At 37.9% G+C, this 24,064-nt stretch overlaps 1 protein-coding gene across 1 annotated transcript in view; it reads right to left on the bottom strand.

The window, feature by feature from the left end:
- Positions 1-1,580: 1,580 nt before the first annotated feature.
- The window catches only part of C12H12orf56 (chromosome 12 C12orf56 homolog), a 91,831-nt gene continuing 69,347 nt past the window's right edge, over positions 1,581-24,064 (bottom strand). Inside the window, exons 6-13 of the mRNA XM_063115492.1 lie at positions 22,443-22,587; positions 16,265-16,371; positions 15,531-15,620; positions 10,219-10,342; positions 7,826-7,900; positions 7,419-7,493; positions 3,807-3,985; positions 1,581-1,707 (exon numbers count right to left, since the gene is read on the bottom strand). Coding sequence (XP_062971562.1) covers positions 1,581-1,707; positions 3,807-3,985; positions 7,419-7,493; positions 7,826-7,900; positions 10,219-10,342; positions 15,531-15,620; positions 16,265-16,371; positions 22,443-22,587 — 922 coding nt within the window. The remainder of the gene's footprint in view (positions 1,708-3,806; positions 3,986-7,418; positions 7,494-7,825; positions 7,901-10,218; positions 10,343-15,530; positions 15,621-16,264; positions 16,372-22,442; positions 22,588-24,064) is intronic.

Here is a 24,064-nt window from a genome sequence, read left to right as displayed (position 1 = left end):
AGAGGAGTGGAAGAAGAGAGGCAACGTGGACAAGAAAGCACATGGGAGGGAAACCCCAAGCCTAGAGCCTGCACTGCTACTAGCCCAGGGCCAGGGCACTGCCTAGAAGCGGAGGCAGAGCTGAGTTGATCTTGCTGTCATCCTGTGGTTCCACCATTCATCAATACATCGTTTGCCAAGTTTGAAATGATACTTGCCTGTGTCCCAAGAATCTTTACATACTCCTCTGATTGACCATCTCTGGGGAATAATCCCCCATCTAACAGCTCATGACACTCAAAAACACCACTTTGCTCCCCTCTGTGCCCCCAAAGTTGAGGATGGAAGACGTGGACTCCTTGTTGGGTGATGGTAGAGAAGACTTGGACACTTTGTGGGATGATGCTGGTGAAAGCTGAAAGGGAAACTTAGGGTCCAAAGAAAGCAGGATTATGTGGAATCAGTGTGAAATCATCCACTGAGCCAGGACAGAAGAACAATGAACTATACCCTGTTTTAGAATGTTGTGTCTTGTCACAGGCAGGAAATGTCAGAGCTGGAAAAGAATTTGTACAACATATAGTCCCAACTTCCCACATAGCGGAGAGGCCAGAAGGAAGCAGATGAGGCCTGGAAAGGGGACCTGACCTGCTTGAAGTCAAATAGCTGGTTATTTGGCTCAGTAAGAACCAGAAATAAAATGTCCTGAGTGAGTTTAATTCTCTCTCCAATGCACAACCCAGGCAAACCTGGGTTGGGAGCTCTTTCTTCGGAGGTAGATTTTTCTCTGATCCTCCCACCAAGTCATGATAAATTGAATGGACAGCCTAGTTCCTCCCTTCTTCGAAGTCCAAATTCAATAGCTCACAGTGATACCAAAGTGAAGTATTTGTTAGATTAAATTAGTTTTTTGCCATAAAATATAGTGAAGACATTTTTAAAAATGGTTGTGGGAAAGCCATAACCACTCACGGACAATTTTTCTTTCAGAGACTCTATGAGACTGCTCAGATTAGCCCACAGGGAGCTGAAACAGAGTGGCAGAATGCGTTTAATATTGAAGAAAGTCCAAGCTTCTTTCCCCATGAAAAATGAGGAACTGATATTCTGTAACCTATGCCTGTGTTCTCCTGCTCATTCTTCCACGAATACTTTTGTCACTAGAATTTTATAGGTGAAGCAGGAGGAGGGTGTCATCCTATCGCTCAGCATTTCTCTAATGATCACTTTGTAGTTTATACTTCCAAAGCTTCGTGCCATTCACCATTATTACATCAACAAAACTCATCGGATCACACTTTCTGCATTTGCTCTCCGTGGGCTTCTGTTCCCTATATAGTTTTATTGTCTTTAGAAACTTTTTTTTTATAGAAAAACACTAGTTTTTAGCACCACTTTATGTATGCCAGAATGGATTTAGATAGTTTTGTTTATAGCAGATAAAAAAAAACTTTAAAGACTTCTCTTAGAGAGGTACTGGTGGAACGTTTAAATAAAATCTTTGTTTATAGGACTCACGGATAGCCAGATATTAAATAAATTTTTAAAAAATTGTTCTTATAACTATTAAGTTGATTCCTAATTAACATTTTATATTCTTACTAACATTTTACACATTGTTTCTGTTCAACCAATTTCAGAACTTCATGAAAAAGTTGAGTGGTAGGTTGGGTAATAGGGTAGCACAATGGTAGCCTTTTTTCCAAGGCTGGCATGTGAATAAAGTACCTGCAAATCATTAAAAAGAAAAAAGCTTTAAAAACAAGAATTCTCATATTGGTCACAGCAGTGCATTCACACTCACTGGTGTAGGGGTGTTGGGTGTGGGAGTCTAAGCCACAAGACTCAGCATTTTCAGCACTCCAACCTCCCCCATTTATGACCTAGAAAATCTATGATATGTATGCCTTTCAGCTCACTGAAGCACTTTACTTTAGCAAAGGAAGTGAATTTCATTAATAATGTATCAGTCATCAAAGCATTAATAAGAAAGCTAGGGCTGTCCTCACCACAGAATGAGCTGAGGCTACTGCTTTTTGGTTTCTCAGATAATACACAGTGGGGAGTTGATTTGAAAGGGTCAAGGCGTGGTGACCACTAGGGCCAAGTCAAAAGAGAAGGGTAGGGTTCATTCCCAAGGCCTCAGTAAAAGTATAGGAAAGGCCAGGGGAAGAGACAAAAGTGAGAATGCCTTTAGACATCCCCTTGAATGGCTCTAAAAAATGGCTCTCAGCCCTGGGTGCACATTAGAATCACCTAAAGAACTTTTTAAAAATGTCACTGCCCTGGCTGCACCACAGACAAACTGAAGCAGAATTTCTACATGTGATACCTCGGTATCAGTATTTTTTAATGGTTACTCAGGTGATTCTAATGCAAAGCAAGTTGAAAATCACTAGTTTAAAATAAGGATCACAAACTTAAATGCCCACAAGTAACAGAAATTAGGGAGGTAGGGAAGAGTAAGTGAGAGAAAGGAGGAGAAGTGGCGAACTAAACAGTACATGATCCTTTTAGGAGGGGAACCGCTACTGAGCTCCAGCCAATTGTTGTCCTCTAGGAGTGTGACACCATTTCTGCCAGGTCCTGATTTTTAAATGTTCATAAGTAAGTTTTTAAAATTGGGTTGTATGATACATGCTACGATGTGGATGAACCTTAAAAACATTACACTCAGTCAAAGAAGCCAGACACAAAAGGCCATATTGTGTGATTCCATTTATATGAAATGTCTAGAAGAGGCAAAGCCACCAACACAGAAAGTAGACTAGTGGTTGCCAGGGGCTAGGGAGAGGAGACAATGTGGTTTGACTGCTTAATGGATGCTGAGTTTCTTTTGGAGTGATGAAAATGTTCTGCAATTAGATATTGGGGATGGTTGTTATATATAACATTAATATATTAAAAGTTACTGAATTGTACACTTTAATATGGTGAATTTTATGCTATGTAAATTTTACCTTAGTTAAAAAAAAAAAAAGTGCGGAGGTCGGGGGGGTTGGTTTGGACTAACTAAGAGCTAAACAAATCCCTTTTATGGAGCCAACATGGAACATTTGGTGTGATACAACATGGAGGAAAAACAGAGTCTACAAATTGGGCTGAAATTTTTAAAAAGCCAATCTAAAGCCATAATGTATGCCTCACATCCTTTTATGTCTCCATCCAAACTAGTGACAAAGCTATGCCTGCTGTATCCTTTTCACCCGAAGTCAGACACAACCTGGGTCTTTTCCTTAATAGGTGCTAATGCAAGGCTCTATCACTAAGTGCACTTGTCTTTGCCAGCTATAAATAGAAGTGGAACCCCTGAGGTGCAGGAGAACAGGCAGGCTGATGAAATCAATGCTGGCTATGCTTTCTTACTGTTCTGTCACTGCAAGTAAAAGAGGTAAATTAAAAAAAAAAAACCTGTGTTCATTAATTATTCCTTCTTTCCAGTGACTCAGTTGAATTCACAATTCATAATTTATCATCTCCTTCAGTGGGGTTTGTTACTCTTAATTACTCACAGCAGGTTAAAATCATTACTACTTCTGTGAGATGCAGGCTGCAATAAAGACAGTGTGTGAGAAACAGTTCTTCAGAGAGAGTCTGATGTTTCACTAGTCCTTTCTGGCCTGGGAATATACTTCAAATTGCAATTGTTCTTGAAGCTTCCTCAAATCCTACCATACCTCAGATCAAAGTGAATTACTATAAAAAACAAAAAATAGGATATTCCATTGTAACCTAATCTTCTAAGTATTGGGCCATGTTTCAGGTTTGCCTGAAAATCAGAAGTGAGTGAAGTTTTACTGCAGATTAGATTCAGACTTTTTTCTTACCTGAATTCTTCAGTGTAGTCATTCCTGATATACTCAGCTAGAGTCCTGCTGTATTGCAGGCAGCTCTTGAGGATGTAAAACTGCTGGTACAGCAGAACTGCTTGGCAGGGACTGAGCCGCTGAAACGAAGCTGAAAGCCCCTTCACCACTTGTTTCACAATACTGGCCACAAAAGTAATCTAGACAAGGAAAATGCAGTTACACATAGGCTGCAAGCCACCCATAAGAGCACCTATTTCTGTTGAAGCCTAAACTACAAATCTAAGCTGAAGCCCTCACCAGCTTTACACCAATATCCTTATACTATTTCTCATTGAAATGGTACTCAGAGAGCACCCGATCATAGACCAACTGGGTTTACCAGTTGTCCCCTACAAGCAGAGTTAGAACTAGTACTGACTTTCAAAGTAGTTTGGCTTCAAAGTGGAAGGAGAACACTGGAAGCAGGAATGGAGATGAAAGGGCAGCTTGAAAAGGTGTATGGCCTCCACCAGTAGGGAAGATGGTTTTTCTTCTTTTCTACAGGTAGGAACAAATGGCCCAGAAAGATAAGCTGCCTTTGTCTTTAAAGAAGGATCCTCCAAGGCAGTAAGTGGTTCTCCAATTTTGGTATGTATGAAAATTACCTAGGGAATTCACTAAAAATGCAGAATGCTGGGCCCCAGCCTCCAAGCATTCACCATAAACAATTCTGATGGATTTGTTCCCTGGATCACACCTTGAGAAACACTACTTTAAGTGAGAAAGCAAAGAAGACCAGGCCTGACAAAAGCAAGTTATGTTGATGCCACTGTTAGCTGGGGTGTTCATCAGGTGCACATCTGGTGTCATTTCTCGGGGAGAAATTAAAATGGAAAAATGTGCAATAATGTGAAGTTATTGGATGCATGCTTTTCACAGAAAAAACCTGTTATTCACAACAGAACTAAATAACCAAAAACAAGAACAGGATTCCCTGAGTTGTTTTTTGTTTGTTTCTTTTTGTTTTGGCATTTTCAAACTACTATCCATAAATGTAGGCTAGTGTGAAAATCAGAAAGGAATGCTTGTACCCTTTCAAGCTCACCCAGCACGTCATCCTGCATGCCCCTTAAATTAGTATCAATAAAATCGTCTTGCTTTTCTATTGAAAGATGTTGCTACTGGCACTTCCTAAGTAGAGCAAGTGGGTTGAAGTGGGTTTTTCCCAGTTCAGACACATTTACATATTGCCTAAACATTACATTTATTGACTAAGCATATATTGTCAGGCAAGCACAGTTTGAGGTTAGAGAGTCTGGGGCTGTGGAACAAAGCAAGGCTAATTAGCTCATTTGGGGATTAAATTTTTAACTTCTTTAGCACCCTTCTCTAACCAAGTAAGATAATCAGAGCTGACTGACTTGCAGGTGCATTCAAAGATCCCATTAGTTTCTTTGCTTGCAAATTTCTCTCAAATGGTCTATTTTTGCCCATACTGTTTAGAATTGGGCTAATACTGAAGCTTTCAACAGTTTTAGTGATCCTCTTGGTAGTGATCACTGTTAGTGATCCTCACAGACTGGTCTCATACTCACTTCCTTTGGTAAACCAACTCGAGAGGTTGATAAAGAAACCTCCCTATTGCTTGGAGTTCTTAGGATCCCGGATTTCCACACATCAGTTCAGATGATGGCGTCTTCCACCACCATACAGAAAAAGGAGGGGTCTTGCATTTTGCACATATAGCATCCACTTCTGTGAGTGACTACTACGACACTCATTGAAGTGGGCCCGAGACCAGTTGGAGTCTGTTTGCTCCTGAAGGACCTAAGTTCATGGGCTCAAACTCTGTATAAAGCAGTTGGCTGTTCTACAGACAAGTATACCCACCGGCCCCAGCCAGCTTTTTGTAAACATATGCCATAGGGATCTCATAAGAGAACCTAGATTCTGTAGAAAACAGATTAAATTTCACTCTGGAAAAACAACACAAAGCAAGGAACAACTGATGGTCAACAGAGGCATGTGCATATATGGAAAGAACATGTTACCACATGTTAAGTCCTCCATTAGCAAAGAAAATTTAATCTGGATTACTACTGTTAGAAGAGATTTCTAATTAAAAGTATGTTGATTAAATGTATGAATACATGAAATGAATAAGGGAAACTAAACTTGGGGAGGTGCAAATAAGGGAAAAATCCTTTTTTAGAATTAATTCAGTAGATTTTTTATTGAACATCTAATTATGTGCCTAGCACAATGGACACAGCTCCTAGCCTCAGGGCACTTGCAAACTGTAGGAAAAGAAAGACATTGTATCAGTCATGATAGACTATGTTATTACGTGTTAACAAACTTCCCAAATACCAGTGCTTTGCTTGAAACAATGAAAGTTTATTTCTTCACACTATATACCCCTCATGAGTCGGTAGGGGGCTCTGCTCATTGTAGTCACTCAGGGCCATCGGCTGGTGGAGGAGCCACCAGGTGGAATGTTGCCCGTTACCATATCAGAAGGAAAAGAGAATGCAAGAAGTATGCCCTGGTTCTTAAAGCTTCTGCCAAGAAGTGACATAAGCCACTTCTGCTCATATTTCATTGGCCTAAGCAAAAACTGAGGCTCACCTAATTTCAAGTTGGGAGGGAAGTGCAATCCTACCATGTTCCTGGAAGAAGAGAGAGCCAGAATATGTGCGGGCACTAAGAATGGCTACCACAAGGCAGAACCAAATAATACAAACACATGTAAACTGCAACAGTGACAAGTCCTATAAAGGAGAGAAAGAGGACACCATGCTATGCACATGTGTGCCTATAATGGGGGAATCTGATTGAGTCAAAGGGTTCAGAGAATCATCCTCTGCCATCCCACCCCAGGAAGGGGGACTGAGGCCTGAAGGATGAGTAGGAGTTAACCAGATGGAAAAGGGAGGAAAAGCATTTCAGATAGAGAAACAGAGACAATGGTTAAAGGTCCTGGGGGGCGGGGGGGGGTGGAGATGGGCAGACCAGGCCAGTGAGTAAAAGATCCTCATGGTTGGGTGAGTGAGGGACCTGGAAGGCTGCAGGGCCACAACATGAAGGGCCTTGTAGGCCATATGAAGGGGTTTAGTCTTTATTCAAAGGGAAACGCTGTTGAGAAACTTAAGGCAAGGGATGACAGATTTTTATTTTAAATAGATCCCTCTTGCTGTAATCTAGTGGGAAGACAGGGACAGACCACTCAGATGCAATAATAGTGTCAAGAAGAGACATGGTGATAGTATGGACTAGGAGGGTGGCTGCCAGGACAGAGTGCACAGTTGATTCCAACTGTTACATTCATACTCCATGCTTAAGGTAAATGTTAATCTTTTTACTTAATTACACAGCCAATAATTTGATATTCTGCTTTCTACATATATCTTAGAGCTTTTTGTGAAAAAAAGATCACATTTAAGATATCATTTCAGTACCTTAAACATTCAGGTCTCAAATGTAAAAACATTTTATTCTAATTAAATAATGAAATTGTAAAATTCACATTTTGCTTCTGTTGGATAAACGTGACTATGTCATAGAGAAAATCTGTGTTTTACGAATTAAGCACAAGAACATCTGTTTAATTAGGCTTGAATGGTGATTTTGTTTTTACTTCTACGTACTTACTATGGGAGGACAACTTTGTAGAAAGGACATCATCCAGCTAATAGCAAACTTTGTGGATCCCAATCCAAGATTTCCCTAAAAGACGCAAGGAAATAAACAAGTTATATTCATGAAGTTCAAGTGGTATCTAAAAGGATACTCATTCTCAAATACATTTTTGTCCTAATTGATTCAATCTTTGGAATCAATTAAATAAGCAAGACGAGCACTTCAGAGCAAAGGTAGTGTCATTTAAATCAACAAGTTTTGTAGACCATCTCAATACAAGCATCTTTGGTATATTATTAATCATATAATACATCATCATATAATATACACATATCATAATATATAATAGTCATGATATATAACATATAATATATATTATAATATCCATATAATATATAATAATAAAAATATATATGTACCTGCTGAAAGAAAAGAAGTATTTCATATAAAAGTGCTGTAGCTGTATCGGTATATTCCAGGATAAGTTTCTGTAACTAGAATTTTCAAGAATAATTAATGCAATATCACAGGCTAAGACAGAAAATGGTAATATCTTTTGGTTCTCTTTAGGTACTTGTAAAAGAATTTCTTTTTCTTTCTTTTTTTTTTTTTTTAAAAAAAAGATGACCGGTAAGGGGATCTTAACCCTTGACTTGGTGTTGTCAGCACCAGGCTCTCCCAAGTGAGCAAACCGGCCATCCCTGTATAGGGATCCAAACCCATGGCCTTGGTGTTATCAGCACCGCACTCTCCCAAGTGAGTCACAGGCCGGCCCAAGAATTTCTGATTAACTGAAAATATAGTTAGTGTGGTTCATTTTCCTGATTCATTTGGTTCAGTCATTCTCAAGAAAGTAACTCTCATAAAGACTACATGTTTAATAATGCCCCCAAAAAGTGGGTCAGGGCAAGAAGATACAGTGGCCCACAGAACACTAACACAAAAACTTGCACACCTAATTTTCAAAATCAATCAGATCAACAACCCTACTTCCTTTCAAAAATGAGGAAATATGCTTCCCAGAATTGAGATGAGAGATTCTCCGGGGAATTTAGGCATTTGTCTGACTTGAACTAAGTCACTTTCTACGGTGTGGGTAAATATAGGGCTTGGAGACTTTTGTTGCTCTCAAGAACCTTAAACAGTTGACAAGGCTGTCTTTTGGCCCATAAGCCGCTTTGGGCATGTTTGGGCATGAGAACTGTCTGTGGGCCTGCTATAGGTCAACACATTCTCCCTAACAGCACTTTTTGAAAGGAAGAGCTCTCGTTTGAAATTTCCTGCTCTATTAGACCTTGGTACCAAAATCTAAATTATCTCCTGATGACCATACTAATAGCACAGATGCAACAGATCAGCAAGTCCAAGAACAAGAAAACATGAAACCCAGACCTGTCTATTCTTCCAACTAGATATTTTCAAATGAAAATACCACAGCAAATCAAATGGACAAATCCAAAATCAAGCTCATTATTTCGCCTTTAAACCTACACATTTTGCTGTGATTCTTACCTGACTCTCAGGCCAGAACCTAAAAGTCATCTTCTAATCCTCACACTTTACTTTCAAGTCAACCTATCAGCTCAATTTCCTAAAAAATTTCTGGAATCTATCCTTTTTACAACTAAAACATCACTTTTCTTCTCTTCTTCATTTATTTATTCAACAAATACACATCAGACACTGTGCTAGGTGTTGGGAATTCAAAGAACAACACAGACATGGTCCCTGCCCTCATGGAATACACATCTAGATGGGGAACAAACATCAATCTAACAACCAGATAAACAAATGCATAGTTATAAAATGAGACAAAGGCTATGAAAGAAAAGTACAGGAAGTTAAGAGAGCTCTAAGAAGGAAGACTAGCCTCAGTTGGGAACATGGAAAGCTTCCTCTGGCCCATATCACCCCTCATCTAGACTACTGCATTAGCTTAACAGCCCTGAGTCTTGCTTCCATCCCACTCTTTAATCCCTAGTCCACTCACTCCACCACTGAAAGTGGTGAAAGTCATATTTTAGATGTCCCATATACAGTCTGTAATACTTGTATATTCATGGGTATATTTGATTAACATCCGTCTCTCCCACCAGATTATAAACTAATGAAGGCAGAGATTGGGTCTGTTTTGCTTACTGTTTGGACCCCACTATCTAGCACATTGTTTGCACATAATAAACGCTCAATAAATATTTACTGAGTGAATAAGTAAATGGAAGAATTTTCTAAAACATAACTCCAACTGTATGTTTAAGAACAATCAAATCATGTCCCATTCTTTTTAAAAAAAATTGTGTTGGCCTGGCTCAAAATAAACTAATAAGCTGATTTATTCCCTTAGAATACATGCTTTCTAGGCAGTTTGATATATGTCTAATGTTTTAGTACAAACTCAGAAAAACAAATAACTCTCGCTGAGAGTTTACACTGCTTATATAGGTAGGGAGATGGTAAACTAAAGCAAAAGAGTTCCCCCTAAAATCTCTAAGACACTGATTTTTCACCCATTAGAGTTCCAATTATAAAATTACATACACATCAATATTTTGTATAGAGACAAACATAAGCAGATTTATCTAACTTATAAAGAATGCTAATTATTTTCCATAGCGTACATATCTTAAAACATATAAAATAGATATATTAATATTGACAGAATAGTTATCTAAGTTTTGAAGTTAATGACAATACCTATTTCTCTGATTTAATCATATTTCTATATTCTGCAATGGTATGATCCACATGAAAAAACAAGAAGCCAGGGCTCCTATATATTATATTTGGTCTATTCTAAAAATTCTCATCTCACCTCAGCATCAAAAGACATTTCAACTAAAGGTGAATCAGCCACCAACTGGATATCAAGCACAGGACAAGATTTTGGAATCTGAGGCTTGCTAATTAAAATTACCAAGAGATTAAATAGTGTTCCCCTGAAAAAACAAATAAAAGGCAATTAATCAGTAAGTTTTGAAAACAAAAACAGTGAAGCCAAGTGTGCAGACACTGAATATAATTATACTTAAAAGTACAAAGCATTGCAGACCATCCTTGGCTAAACTTTTGGACCCTTGGACATGCAAATGAATGTCTAGAGGTAAGAAATTTAAATGAAAATATAGTATCTTGGTATTTTGGCTCAAAACAAATGTAGTTCTAGAAGTTCACACAGCTTAGAAAATCTGTGATTTAAGGAAGATATGGCTGATTTCAAGTATAGTAGTATTTTCCAAATTACTGGATTACTAATTCCAGACAATATTATGTTCAAAATAGATTCTGTGGTCAAAAGAGGTGTGGGAAATGGTTAAACCACGTTCACTGGATACCTTTACTACAGGACTTCTCAGAGGCTTTAATATGTTAATGTGCACTGTGTACCTCCAGGACAAAGAAACAGTATGCAGTATATTTTTTAAGCTGCTTTTTAATGACAAATAAGAATTGCACATATTTATCGTGTACAAAATAACATTTTGAAATATGTATACAGTGTGCAATGGCTAAGTCAAGCTAATTAACATATGCATTACTTCACACATTTATTTTGTGTAGTGAGAACACTTAAAATCTACTCTAGTGATTTTCAAGTACACAATACATTGTTATTAACTATAGTCACCATGTTGTACAATAAATCTTTTCAACTTGTTTCTCTGTCCGACTGAAATTTTGTACACTTTTACCAACATCTCCCAATTCCTGCCCCTCACCCCAAGCCTCTGGCAGCCAGCATTCTACTGTTTCTATGCTTGACTTTTTTAGATTCCACATATAAGAGAGACATATACATTACTCTGGATAATTTCACTTAGCCTAATGTCCTCCAGGTTCATCCATGTCACAAATATCAAGATTTCCTTCTTTTTAAAGGCTGCATCATATCCCGTGGTGTATACATGCCACATTTTCTTTATCCACTTACCTGCTGATGGGCCCCAGGTTGCTTTCACTTTTCGGCTATTGTGAATAACATGCAGCATTTCTTAAAACGCTTAGTTGATCCCAAGTTTTTTGGCTCCAGAACCCTTTTTTACCAGAGCATTTCAGGGGTTTACTGTTCCACTGAACACCACTAGCTATTAGTAAATCTAGTGTTAAACCTCAGGTCTTTTGCTTTCCGGTACAGTATACTGTCCATTAACCTACACTAATAACTCACTTAAATGTTACTACACATTTAAATAATATATCCTATTATTTGAAAATAAAAAGACAAAAAAATCACAATTCAAAATGGGCATCCTGAGGAGCTGGGTTAGTAATATCTTCATATGTCTAGTAAAACCCATGTATGTTTGAAAAGGAGCTGAAGGCAGACCACTAGAAAAGTCAGCTTACTAGGTGAAGACAACATCAGAGTAGATTTGAGGAGTAGGGGTAGTAAAAGAATTTAAAGATAGGACTGTACAAAAATTCTCTATAACCATAAGCATTCCTTTCATAATGGAATAAAGCAGACTATAAACAATGCTTGTTTTGTAATACTTGAGGCTTTCTAATCTTTTATAATCATTTAAATCATTACCATGATTAGAAGCTCATAGTTAACCAAAATTCTAATAAAAATACAATTCCCCTCCTTTCTCCAACTCAGAAAACAAGTCTAGTTCTCATATCTGGAAAAGAAGAATCATGTCAATTAATTTTTTTTTTTTTAAAAAGCAGGATATATCCTACAGGATATTTACTACTGTTTTATTCAGGCTATAAAAATGGCCAATCTTTCTTTTAGAAAACCCTTCCACAATCAACAAAATGCTCCTTTTAGAAACTTTCCTTGATATTGTTTGAATTGACATTCTATTCACTGTTATATTTAATTACAGTCATTTATTTTCAATAACAGCTTCTTTTCAAATATCATATATTCAAAGCTAAGGGAAGAAACTCTCAAATACTGGGTCACTCGGTGTGAGAATGAATTCAACCCTAACAATACCAGGATATAAGAACACAGCACATTTCAGGAAGAATACAGCAAAGCGGGTTAAACGAATAAATCTCCACTTATGAAAATAATAAAGAGGAAAATGCTGATAACTGCTTTTTTATTTGCTCATTTGAAATCCACCCCTTCTTCTTGCTTACTTAATTTAAAATCCACTATGCTAATAATAGATAGAATAAATTTTAATCAAAATGGTAGTTTCAGTTTCATTCTGAAAATAGAGACTTATAGGGCCGAGCCCGTGGCGCACTTGGTAGAGTGCTGCGCTGGCAGCGTGGCGACGCTCCCGCCGCGGGTTCGGATCCTATATAGGACTGACTGGTGCACTCACTGGCTGAGTGCCGGTCACGAAAAAACGACAAAAAAAAAAAAAAAAAAATGAAAAAAAAAAAAAAAAAAAAAAAGGACACTTTAAAAAAAAAAAAAAAAAATAGAGACTTATTACAGGATTGACATCACAGTCTTAAAAATAGTCCCAACAATTGAATATTTCCATTGTTTAGATTGTTATTATTTCCCATGTATGAATTTTGAATGTATTACAGTGTCTTTTAAAATACAGACTTGGAAGAGCAAACTCATAGTCTCATAATTCAGTCTGTGTTACTGCAGTAGGGAGAATTAACAAGGCTTCCAGGATTCCTAGCTCCCTAGTATACATACCTCATACAATCTCTTCCCTTTAAGTATGGGCAGGACCTTTGAATACGTTTGATTATCACTCTTGTGATTATGTTATATTATATGGGAAAGGTGAAGGGGTTCTGAAAATATAATTAAGGTCCCTAATTAGTTGACTTTTGAGTCAATCAAAAGGAGATCATCCTGAAGAGCCTGATCTAATCAGGCGAGCCCTATAAAAGAGAGCATAGTCCTTTTCTGAGCTCAGAGATATTCTGCCAAGAAATAAGCCACCGTAAATTCTACATCTGTAAGGAAATCAGGGCTGCCAACAACCACCCAAATGAGCTTGGAAGAGAACCGGAAGCCTCAGATGAGACTGTAGCCCTGGCCAACACCCTGATTGAAGCCTTGAGAGACCCTGAGAAGAGCATCTAATTAAGTTGTGCCCGGATTCCTAATCCAAAGACACTGCAGGCTGGCTGGTTGGCTCAGCTGGTTAGAGCAAGGTGTTATAACACCAAGGTCAAGGGTTTGGATCCCCATACCAGCCAGCCACCACCAAAACAAAACAAAAAAGACACTGTGAGATGATAAATATCATTTTAAGCGACTAAACTTGTGGTAATTTGTTGCATGGCAATAGAAGACTAATACAGTTATATTAGACATTTATAGTGCTAGTTAATAGTATGGGTAACATGACTTGACCCTAGGCATATATAAAATTGGCTGAAAAAAGTTAGTACTGCAACTAGACTCTACTAGGGCAATATAATATATGTACTGAAGGACATGAAAAGAATTAGTCATATCAGGAAAGAGACTTGATATAGTAGGGCTGATGTGGTCAAACCAAGTTAGAACAAAACAATTAGAAGCAACACTTTACAATGGAAGTTAGTAAGGGTGATTTTTTTTTTTAACTTTGATGGAGAAAGGAAGTGACCAAAAGGTGGAGAAAAAGGGTAACAAAATGTAGCAACAACTTCAGTGTGAGAGAAGACAGAAATATCATAAACAATCTTGAAACTCTATCTTGAAAATTGGCGGAGTGGCAGTACTGCCAACTGCAAAAAGTAGTATGCAGAGAAAATAACAGCATATTTTATTGTTTGCTGTAAAGCAGGGGTCAGCAAACTATGGCTTGCAGGTCAAATCCAACCCACAATCTGTTTTTGTAAATAAAGCTTTAGTAGAACACAGCTGTGCCCATTCATTTATGTGCTGTCTATGGCTGCTTTTGTGCTACAATGGCAGAGTTGAATAGTTGCAACAGAGACTATATGGCCATTAAAACCAAAAATATTTACCACATGGCCCTTATCAGAAATGTTTGCCCATCCCTGCTATAAAGCATATAGCAAGTTGTTTAAAAAATATTAATGAATATTATCATTAAAATTTATTTTTAAAGATTTTTAATAAATTGCCTGTAAAAATATACCTAGAAGTTCTTATTCTTCCTCCTGGTGTGAGTGTTTTAGAGTCCATGGCCCTCATCCTTCCTCCATCTTTTAATACAGCAAATTTAGATAAACAATCAATTTGGACAGAACAAAAATTAAGATTTTAGCCAGGACATTGCTCAAGGAGTAATTCATAGTCTATAAATACATATTAAAAAGTCAAGCAGATATATGCAAAGCTGCAAACACATACTTTCTGTGGCACGGAATGCTATTTTCTCCCACCATACATTATTCTGTTCTTCCTTTTAACAGACATATTCACTGTCATCCAAAGTTTAGCTTGGCATATAGCTGTCCAACTACAGACACATTTTCCAGCCTCTCTTGCAGCTAGGTATGGCCATATGCCTAAAGTTCTCACCAATAAAATGAGTGCAGAAGTATTATGGGCCTTGCTTAAAAAGGAAATTTGCTTGTCTTCAACTTCCCTTTCTGCTTCCCACAGGGTGTAATGAAGTCACGAAAGTCCACCAGCTTCAACCATGAAGACAAAGAGCATGAGAGAAGATGGCAGAGTAACAAAACAGAAGGAAGCTATGTCCCTGGCTGACATTGTGGAGGAAAGCTTGATGATCTACTCTGAACTGTTATATGAGAAAGATACAAATGTCTGTCTTCTTTGGGCTCAAACATTTTTATTACAGTAGTTCATTCTATACGTTAATAAACACTCCAAGGTCACATAATTATATAGTAAATGAAGCTACTATAACTCCTGCCTTTGCAATACAATGTTTCTATTGTTTGGATATAAGAATACTCTGAAAAATTCGAGTGGAGACCCAATGGCTTTTCATGTGTGCCATCTGGTCTTTTTCAAGTTCACCAGATTAGGACAAAAGATAAAATTATGCTAAGAAAATCTTTGTACCCTTAATAATCCAGAGGGACAGGGAGAACTCAGCATGTGCCAATGAATCTGTTCATCATAGAAGGAAATGGAGAAACAAAAGAATGTAATATACTTACAAGGGGGTTGGACAGAAAAGTTAGAAAACTGTGAGTTTTGGAAGACACTCAACAAAAGTAGTAAATGGGTTGCAACTACAAAATTCCAATGTCATCTAAACACCTTACTTCTTAGCCGCCAGTGTGTTCAGGCGCGATGACTCGGTTTCTGTTTCTCTGAACATCAGTCCTAGGGTCTGTATAATCTCAATGCATGCCCTAGAAAAGAAAGAGAGAAAAAACATGGAAATGATATGATTTCATTAGAAGTTCATAATTCTACAAAAGTAGTAATCCTTGATAGAATTGTTTTCAGCTACCTATATCGAAGAAAGTATAGGAAAGAGATTCTGTACATCAAATTGCCTACATTGGTTAAGTGACCTGATTGCTACATAGTAAGCACTCAAAAATATTTGTTAAATGGATAAATTAATAACTGGATGTCAGGATTCAGTCATTTTCATATTCTTTTCTATTCATATTCTTTTCTCTATATTTTTTCCAAAGTTTTTAGGATAATCACATACTACTTCATTTTGAAATTATTTTTAATAACTTTAGTTTTTTCAAATAGGTAATATTTGGTTCAAAATGTCAAAGGTAAAAAAGGGATACAATGAAATGTGTCTCTCCTCCAGACATCCATTTTTTTTCCTCTCTGTGGTAGCCAACATTAGTAGTTTTGTGTGTATCCTACCATTAAAATTATAATAAAACGAATGCTATTTTTAAAAATCCATGTGAAGCAAAAGTTGCAGCAGCATTAGTCATTAATACAGCATGAATTTTGTCCAGTGCCTTCCACTTATCTTTAACACCTTAGGGGAAGAAATATCTACGATTATCTAGTTAGTACTTACACCAGCTCCTCAGCCCTCTGGCTTTTATTTTGAAGTGCATTCTTATCCCTAGACTCCGGCAAGTACTCACGAAGTTTGTTCACCAGGAAATAGAAAAGATCACTGGTCTGTGAAGGCAAGTGGGAAAGAAGATGGTAATTAAGGTATTGGTTATGAAAACTCTCTATCCTTATGTAATAAAAGTATGAAGAAATTATTTTTTCTTTGATTAGAGAAGTTAATTACAATATCTCTCATTAATACTAGCATAACCCAAGTTGAAAACATACTTTTTACTTGTGACCAGGAGGCCACTGTCCTAAGTGAACAGAGCAAGAGCTCAGGGGAGATGCTGGGAGATACTCTTTAGTACTGGGTCAACCATTAATATTGATGATCATCCAGAAATGGGCATACAATCTCTGGCAGGTCAGTCATTCACCTTGGAAAATCCAGCTACTATAATTCCTGCCTTTCCGAAGTAATTTGGCCTTTGGGAGGATATAATGAAATACTGGATAGGAAAGCTCCTGTTTAAAAATGTTTACTAAAAAATACAAATGTACAGCACTAGTGTGGCCTATGAAAATGGTGCAGAACACTATCAATACTTCTGGTAACAGAGTGGAAGTGCAGATTTCCATTTCTGTCTAAATAAACACTGAATTGGAGTTGGGGAACCTATTTTTTTGTGTTCCTAACCAGTTTCACATGATAAACCAAGCATAAAAATAAGCAATGGCCCATGAAATCAGGCAAGTTGGTACTAATGAGAAAAGTAATTGCTTCTCTTTTCTGTTCCTTTATTATTCATTTTCCCCCCAGGACTTGTGTTCACCAGTAACAACTAAGACTCTTTGTTTAGACATGTACATGTGTGCCCTTATTTAGGTGATATTGCATGAGAAGAAGCTGAGGATGGTGGTGGAGGAAAGGAAAAGAGGAGGAGGAGCAGGATGTACACCAGAAACTCTCAGAAGTGCTTGGGTTTACCCAGTGCCTGAGGAATTAGCCTAGTATGGCAGTTTTACACACTGACTCTGGGACTGAGTTCAAATCCCAGCCCTGCCACTGGTTAGCTATATAACATTTGGCAAGTTACTTATACTCCCTTTGACTCAGTTTCTTCATCTCTAAAATGGAGTTAATAATATCACTTTATGGGGTTGATATTATGATTAGATAAGACAGTATTTGAAAAGCGTGAGCAGTGCTTAGCATATCATAAGTGCTTAATAAATACCAGTTATTATTATAATATCCCACCTGTTCACTGGTTCAGAAATTTTCACTCTTAAAATATCATCCCCCTTACCTGCAACAACATGGAAGAATCTCAAAAAAAATTATGTCAAAGAAGCCAGACACAAGAGAGTACATAGCACATAATTCCATGTGAGTGGAACGCTAACACAGGCAAAACTAATCTGTAGTGACAGAAAGCACCTCAATAGTTACCTGAGGCCAGGAGTGTGAAGAAACTGACTTCCAAAGGGCACGAGTAGCCTTTTGGGGTGAGAAAAATGTTCTAAATCTTGACTGAGGAGTAGTTACATGGAAACTCTCCAAAAGGTATCCTTAAACATGGGTGCATTTTATTACATGTAAATTATGCCCCAATAATTTCTTCACAGAAGATATACAAATGGCTAATAAGCACATGAAAAGATGCTCAACATCACCAGTCTTTGGGGAAATATAAATCAAAACTACGATGAGATATCACCTCACAGCCATCAGGATGGCTACTACAAAACACACACACACACACACACACACACACACACACACAAAATAACAAGTGTTGGCAAGGATGTAGAGGAATTGAAACCCTTGTGCATTGTTAGTGGGAATATAAAATGGTGCAGCCACTGTGGAAAAGGATACGGTAGCCCCTCAAAAAATCAAAAATAGAATTACCATATGACCCAGCAATTCCACTTCAGGGTATATGCCCAAAACAATTGAAAGCAGTGTCTCAAAGAGATTATTTGTACACCCATGTTCATAGCAGCATCATTCATAACAGCTACAATGTGGAAGCAACCCAAGTGTCCATCAACAAATGAATGGATAAGCAAAGCGTAGTACAATGAAATGTTATTCAACCTTAAAAAGGAAGGAAATTCCTTCACAAGACACAACATAGATGAAACTTGAGGCTATTATGCTAAGTAAAATAAGCCAGTCACAAAAAGACAAATATTATATGGTTCCACTTATATGAGGTACCTAGAGTAGTCAAAATCATAGAGACAGAAAGTAGAATGGTGGTTCCCAGGGAGGGGGATGGGGAGTGAGCTGGGGTGGAAAGTTATTGCTTAATGGGTAGAGAGTTTCAGTACTGCAAAATAAAAAGAGGTCTGGAGATGATAGTGCTGATGGCTGCACAGCAATGTGAATGGACTTAATAATGCCACTGAAAAGTACACTCAAAAATGATTAAGATGGTAAATTTTATGTTTTGTGTATTTTACAACAATTCTTTAAAACTGAAAAAAAAAAAAACCTCATGGAGAAAAATAAAAAGCTGGGAAGGAACATGAATAGAAAACACTTTCATTTACTCATTTATTCACTCATTAAACACATTATTGATTGCCAGCTGCGTGGCAGGTACAATGCTAGGTAATGAGATAACATCTTGAGCAAAACAGACAAACAGACATGTGTCTATACTCCTGAAACTTACAGTTTAGTCAACCTATGAAAAAGTGTTCTTATAATTTAAATTTTACTTGCAATAAAATTTTTAAAAAGATCATTTAAAAGAAAATATTATATACCCCAATAAAGTTGATTTTAAAGAGAGAAAGAATATATACATACACACACATACCAGATATATAATTTCCATTCTCTTACCCAGGAACCAAAAATCAAAGATGCCTCCAATCCATCTGCCCCAGTATGGGTTCCTGAGGGAGCTTCCCACAGCCTTCCCATGAAGCCCAGCAAAAGTTGGAAAACCATGGCTTTAGATTAAGACTATGATAACTATTTAAATAGAAAAAACTCCTAAAAGAAGGTAAGAATGTTGGTTTTTATTAGTTATATATACTAACTTTGTATAAATGAACATGAGAATAGGTTTTAGTCGTGGATTAGATAGAGAAAACATAAGGCTACCAGGTCTTGATGGCGTGGTGGGTGGGTGCGGGACATGGGGTACCTCGCTAAAGTGTAGAAAGATCCCAGAGAGAGAGAATACCCATGTACCTTTTATTTCCCTCTCCATTCACTTTGGCCTTTCATTTTTGACAACTGAATTAGAAGATCTTCTATTTTAGTCCAGCTAAAGACATTACATTAAAGAATGGCTGCATTATTTTCAAGTTTGAAACAGATCACGAATATTATATTTCTACACTTCTGATCTGGTTAATTTTTCACAAGAGAATAAATTTGCAATTCAACATGAATAGTTTATGGGACCTAGTATACTCATGTATTGTGTTAGGAATGGTAAATAAGAAAAATGTACCAATAACTATAGTAAAAGGTAGATGTCTGTGCTGATTCTTGAGGGTAGATACTATATCTTAATCATGCTTGCATTTCTAATGCCTATTACCATGCCTTGCACAGATTAGGCTTGCAACAAATGTTGAATTGCTAAGGAGAAAGTGCTATGAGAGATATGATAGAATTGCACTGTCCAATGTGGTAGCCACTGGCCACAAGTGACTATTTAAAGCTAATTAAAATTAAATTTTCATTTCTTTAGTCACTAGCCACATTCAAGTGCTTAACAGTCACAAGTGGCTTGCGTCTACTGTATTGCCCAGTGCAGATTATGAAATATCAAAGAAAATTCTATGGCAGAGAATTGCCACAGAAGTTCAAAGGGAGGAAGGTATCAAAATTCCCTATGAAGGATGACAGGAAAGGCAGAAAAATGGCATTTGAGATAAGTCTTGAAGAATGAGTAGGATTTTAACAAGAGAAAATAGAGTATCCTAGAGAAAGCAAACAGCCGGGGAAAAGATGGATGGCTAGAGAGGACACGGTGTGCAAGCCATCCCACATGTCTCAAGATTTTAGAGGACAGAGGTCAGAGAAAAAGATGGAGTGGCAGGTTGAGTGTGTTAGATTTAGCCTGTTCTTTCTCTGCATCCTGCTTTTGCTCCACAGCCATGGCCACCTGCATCAGGCCTGTTTTAAGACTGAAAATGCTTAAATGACCTCCAGACCAACATTCTGGTATTCACCATCAACACTTTTCTTCCTAATCTAACCCTTCGGTGGTACTTCTCCTACCAAGACATCTACTTTGAATCTAATCCTTGATAGTGTCCAGTTTATCTAAGTGGACTTTTTCTTGGGGCACTGTCCTCTGTCCTAGTCTTCTCCCAGCTACTGGCTTTACTCTTGACAATCTTAATGTCATTGCTACCCAGCTCCACCCTAACTCAGACCTGATATTCCATGGAGGCCCTGTTCCCACACCCTAAACAGGCAGATCTTCCTGGTGCCAAATGTTTGTGCAGACAATCTGGTATAACTCATTCACATGCTGAAGTACCCTGATATTTCATTTTGCTCACTCCTATGTAGAGATCACTGTCGCTCTTGGGCACTGTGCCTTATCTATGATCATCTACAGCTAGATTAATTCTCCCAGAACCCGCCCTATCCAGATCATGGCCCCTTCCTGATAACCCGCCCTGCTAAAATAAACACCATGCCTGTCCAGATTCAGAATCTGTGAGAGAAGCCATTAGTGGAGAGCCTTAAAGGCCAAAGCCAAGGTGTTTGTATTTAATTTAGTAAGGAAAGCCAGAAGTTTTTTGAAGAAGCAAGCCCACACAATCAGGGTTATAGAGTAAATTGATACGATGTGTGGGAGGGACTGGGAAGGCTTATTTGGGTGGGAGATAATCCCAATTTCCATACCCTTTCCACATGAATTCCATTTCTATTCTCATAATCAATTTGGCTGATCATTTTGAAGCCTATTCCTGTATTTTCCTCAATCCTCTTAAGTTCTAGAGTCAAAACTTGGATGGCGTATTCTTAACAGGATCTATCCAACCATTTTAGACTAAGCAGCACTACAGCATCCTTACCTGAGTCTCCCTGTTGTGGGACATTTGACATTATCCTCTATAACTAATCTACCCTCTAATTAGGGTGATCAACCATCCCAATTTGCTTGGGACTATCCTAACTTTCACAATGAAGTCCAAAAGTCCCATGTCCCGGGAACTTCCTCAGTCCCAGGCAAACTGGAACAGTTGGCCACCCTAGACTGGTCATCCTACATACAAAGCAGTTAGAATCTAAGAAATGGCCAGGACTATCTTCTGTGGTTGGGAGGTTATATGCTTCACAAGCGCTCAATAAAATGGTGGCAGCTATGTACGAGACCACCAGCCAGAATTAGGATACGATATACAGCCATCAACACGGCAGAGCTAACACCCTACCCTACTTGGGCCTCATTAGCACCACACCATTACTCACTTGGGCTGTTTAACACTTTTACTTGAAACTAAAAATGAAGCCTCTATAACTCCCTGAGTGAGAGCTAGTTTGCCTTGACTCCCCAGGGGTCACATTTTTTAAAATACCAGTCCTATGGTCAGAAGTAATTTTTTTAAATTATATTTTTATTGTAGGGGAACCCACACAGTAAAACTTCCTGAAATCGACTTCCCCATCTCACTGTCTGTACTAATACACTTCACATGCCAAAAGCTTTCCAATAATTCTCTCTTCTTTGACTCTGCCAACCCAACCCATCAAAGCCACTTTTTGTAGCGCCTCCCTCTATTCCCATCTCCCCCCACCAGAAAAACTCATAGACATTATTGATTACATCACATATTTTCAAGTGTTAAGACGTGACTGCAGTACACTTAATCAACATTTTATTTTTTTTATTATTTTTTAATTTTTTTTAATTTTAATTTTTATTTTTTGGGACCGGTAAGGGGATCGTAACCCTTGGCTCGGTGTCGTCCACACTGCGCTCAGCCAGTGAGTGCACTGGCCATTCCTATATAGGATCCGAACCCGCGGCCTCAGCGCTACCAGCGCTGCACTCTCCCGAGTGAGCCACGGGGTCGGCCCTTAATCAACATTTTAAATACAGCATCAGAATATAAGACAACATGTATTTATACTTTACTTATGCTTGAATTTGATAAACAGGCAAAACAAGTTTTAAAGATTGAAAATAAAACAAAACACCTACTTTCCAGAAAAGCCTTTTCAGAATGAAGTTTTTCTGGGCTGCTACTTTAAGTTCTGTAATTAAACAAAGTATCTTCCTCAAAGTATTGTCTTTAAGAAAAAGTTCAGATTTAAGTTGACTGAAGTGCTTAATCTTCTCCTCAGATCTACAGAAACACAAGAAAATTTTCCATGTAAAAAATGATAAGAAGCAGCAGTTTAGGAATATCAATGATTATTGACAGGCTTTTAAAACTCTTACTAATAGAATTATAATACCGTTCTGTACTTCTAGCTTAATTACTCATCAGAAGTGAACCTTGCTCCCTTCAAATTGACCAGTTTTTTACTCTCCAAACATACTTTTTCCCATGCCCCTTTATTCAAGCTATTCCCATACCAGGAGTACTCTCGCTGTCCCTGGTAAATTTCTGTTCCTCTTTGACAGCCTAGCCCATACCATTTACCATAATCCATAAACCATATCTAATATTATTTGCTTGATATTTTTTCTTTCAATCAATCCACCATTTTATTTTTTGCTTAAAGACGTTTATTTATAAAGAAAACTTTTTACAAACATTTATTCTTTTAAATTGACATGTATTGATTGTACATATTTATGGGGTACACTACTCTACAGGGAAAACCATTATCACTTGGCATAAATAGCAGGTAACTAAAAATAGCACGGAAGCAACACAAATTCTAAGTAGATGTTCCCTATTCTGAGCCTGAGACCTGCTCTCTCTTTAATGAGAAGGCAGATGAGCATGTGTTAGACAGCTGCCACTATTGGCACCAAGCCAGGAGGTTCTCCCTGATGAGATCTGATCACTGTTCCAGCATGGAATTCAAAGTTATTTCATGCAATGTCAGAGTACCACCTGAAATCATCTCCCATCACTGAATCATGTGTGTTCCATACTCCAGGAAAAACTGGGTAAGATGAAAAGACTAACACTTTCTCCACAGATTTTCCTCTAATTCCGCCAACGAATGAAGCCCTTCTCCCATGGCAGTTTTTGACACTTGCAGTGCCACACTAATCCTATTTCACTCCACTGTAGTTATTTGTGTACACATCCTGGCCCCTCAGCTGATTTTAAGCAATTTCAAAAAATGTTATCGGGTTAAATATTGTTTCCATCTCCCACTATGTTTAGTAATAACAACTTGGGCTTAACTGGGCATTAAGTGCCAGGAACTGGCCAGGGTACTTTTCATAGACAAGCTCATTCACTGAGCTAGCTCCCATTAAGGGCACTGAGCTGGGAATTACTATCTCATTTTATAGGAAGTTAGAGGGTTAAGTCACCTGTCTGAGCTCACACATCTAGGGATTCAGAAAGCCAAGGTGCATCTTCCCTGGTGGTCTCGTGGTTAGGACTCGGCGCTCTCAGAAACCCAAGGTGCAAAGTAACAATAGGAAGGATATTTTGTGTTCTGTGTAGGTTGATGGGATCTTAGGATTTCTGACTTGAAGTAAAAACACTTTTACCACCTACTCCAGAAACCTGTGGTACCATCCATTTATACCAATACTACTACATGGAATGTTGGTTCTTGCCCACTGCCTGCCCCTTTATTTAAAAAATGTCTAAAATTTCTCCTCCATCCAATCAATGGACCTCACTTTTTAAC

The sequence above is a fragment of the Cynocephalus volans genome, chromosome 12, assembly GCF_027409185.1.
Source record: "Cynocephalus volans isolate mCynVol1 chromosome 12, mCynVol1.pri, whole genome shotgun sequence".
Lineage (NCBI taxonomy): Eukaryota > Metazoa > Chordata > Mammalia > Dermoptera > Cynocephalidae > Cynocephalus > Cynocephalus volans.
Note: the sequence above shows the minus strand (reverse complement) of the source record. Positions and strands in the feature narration are given on the sequence as shown.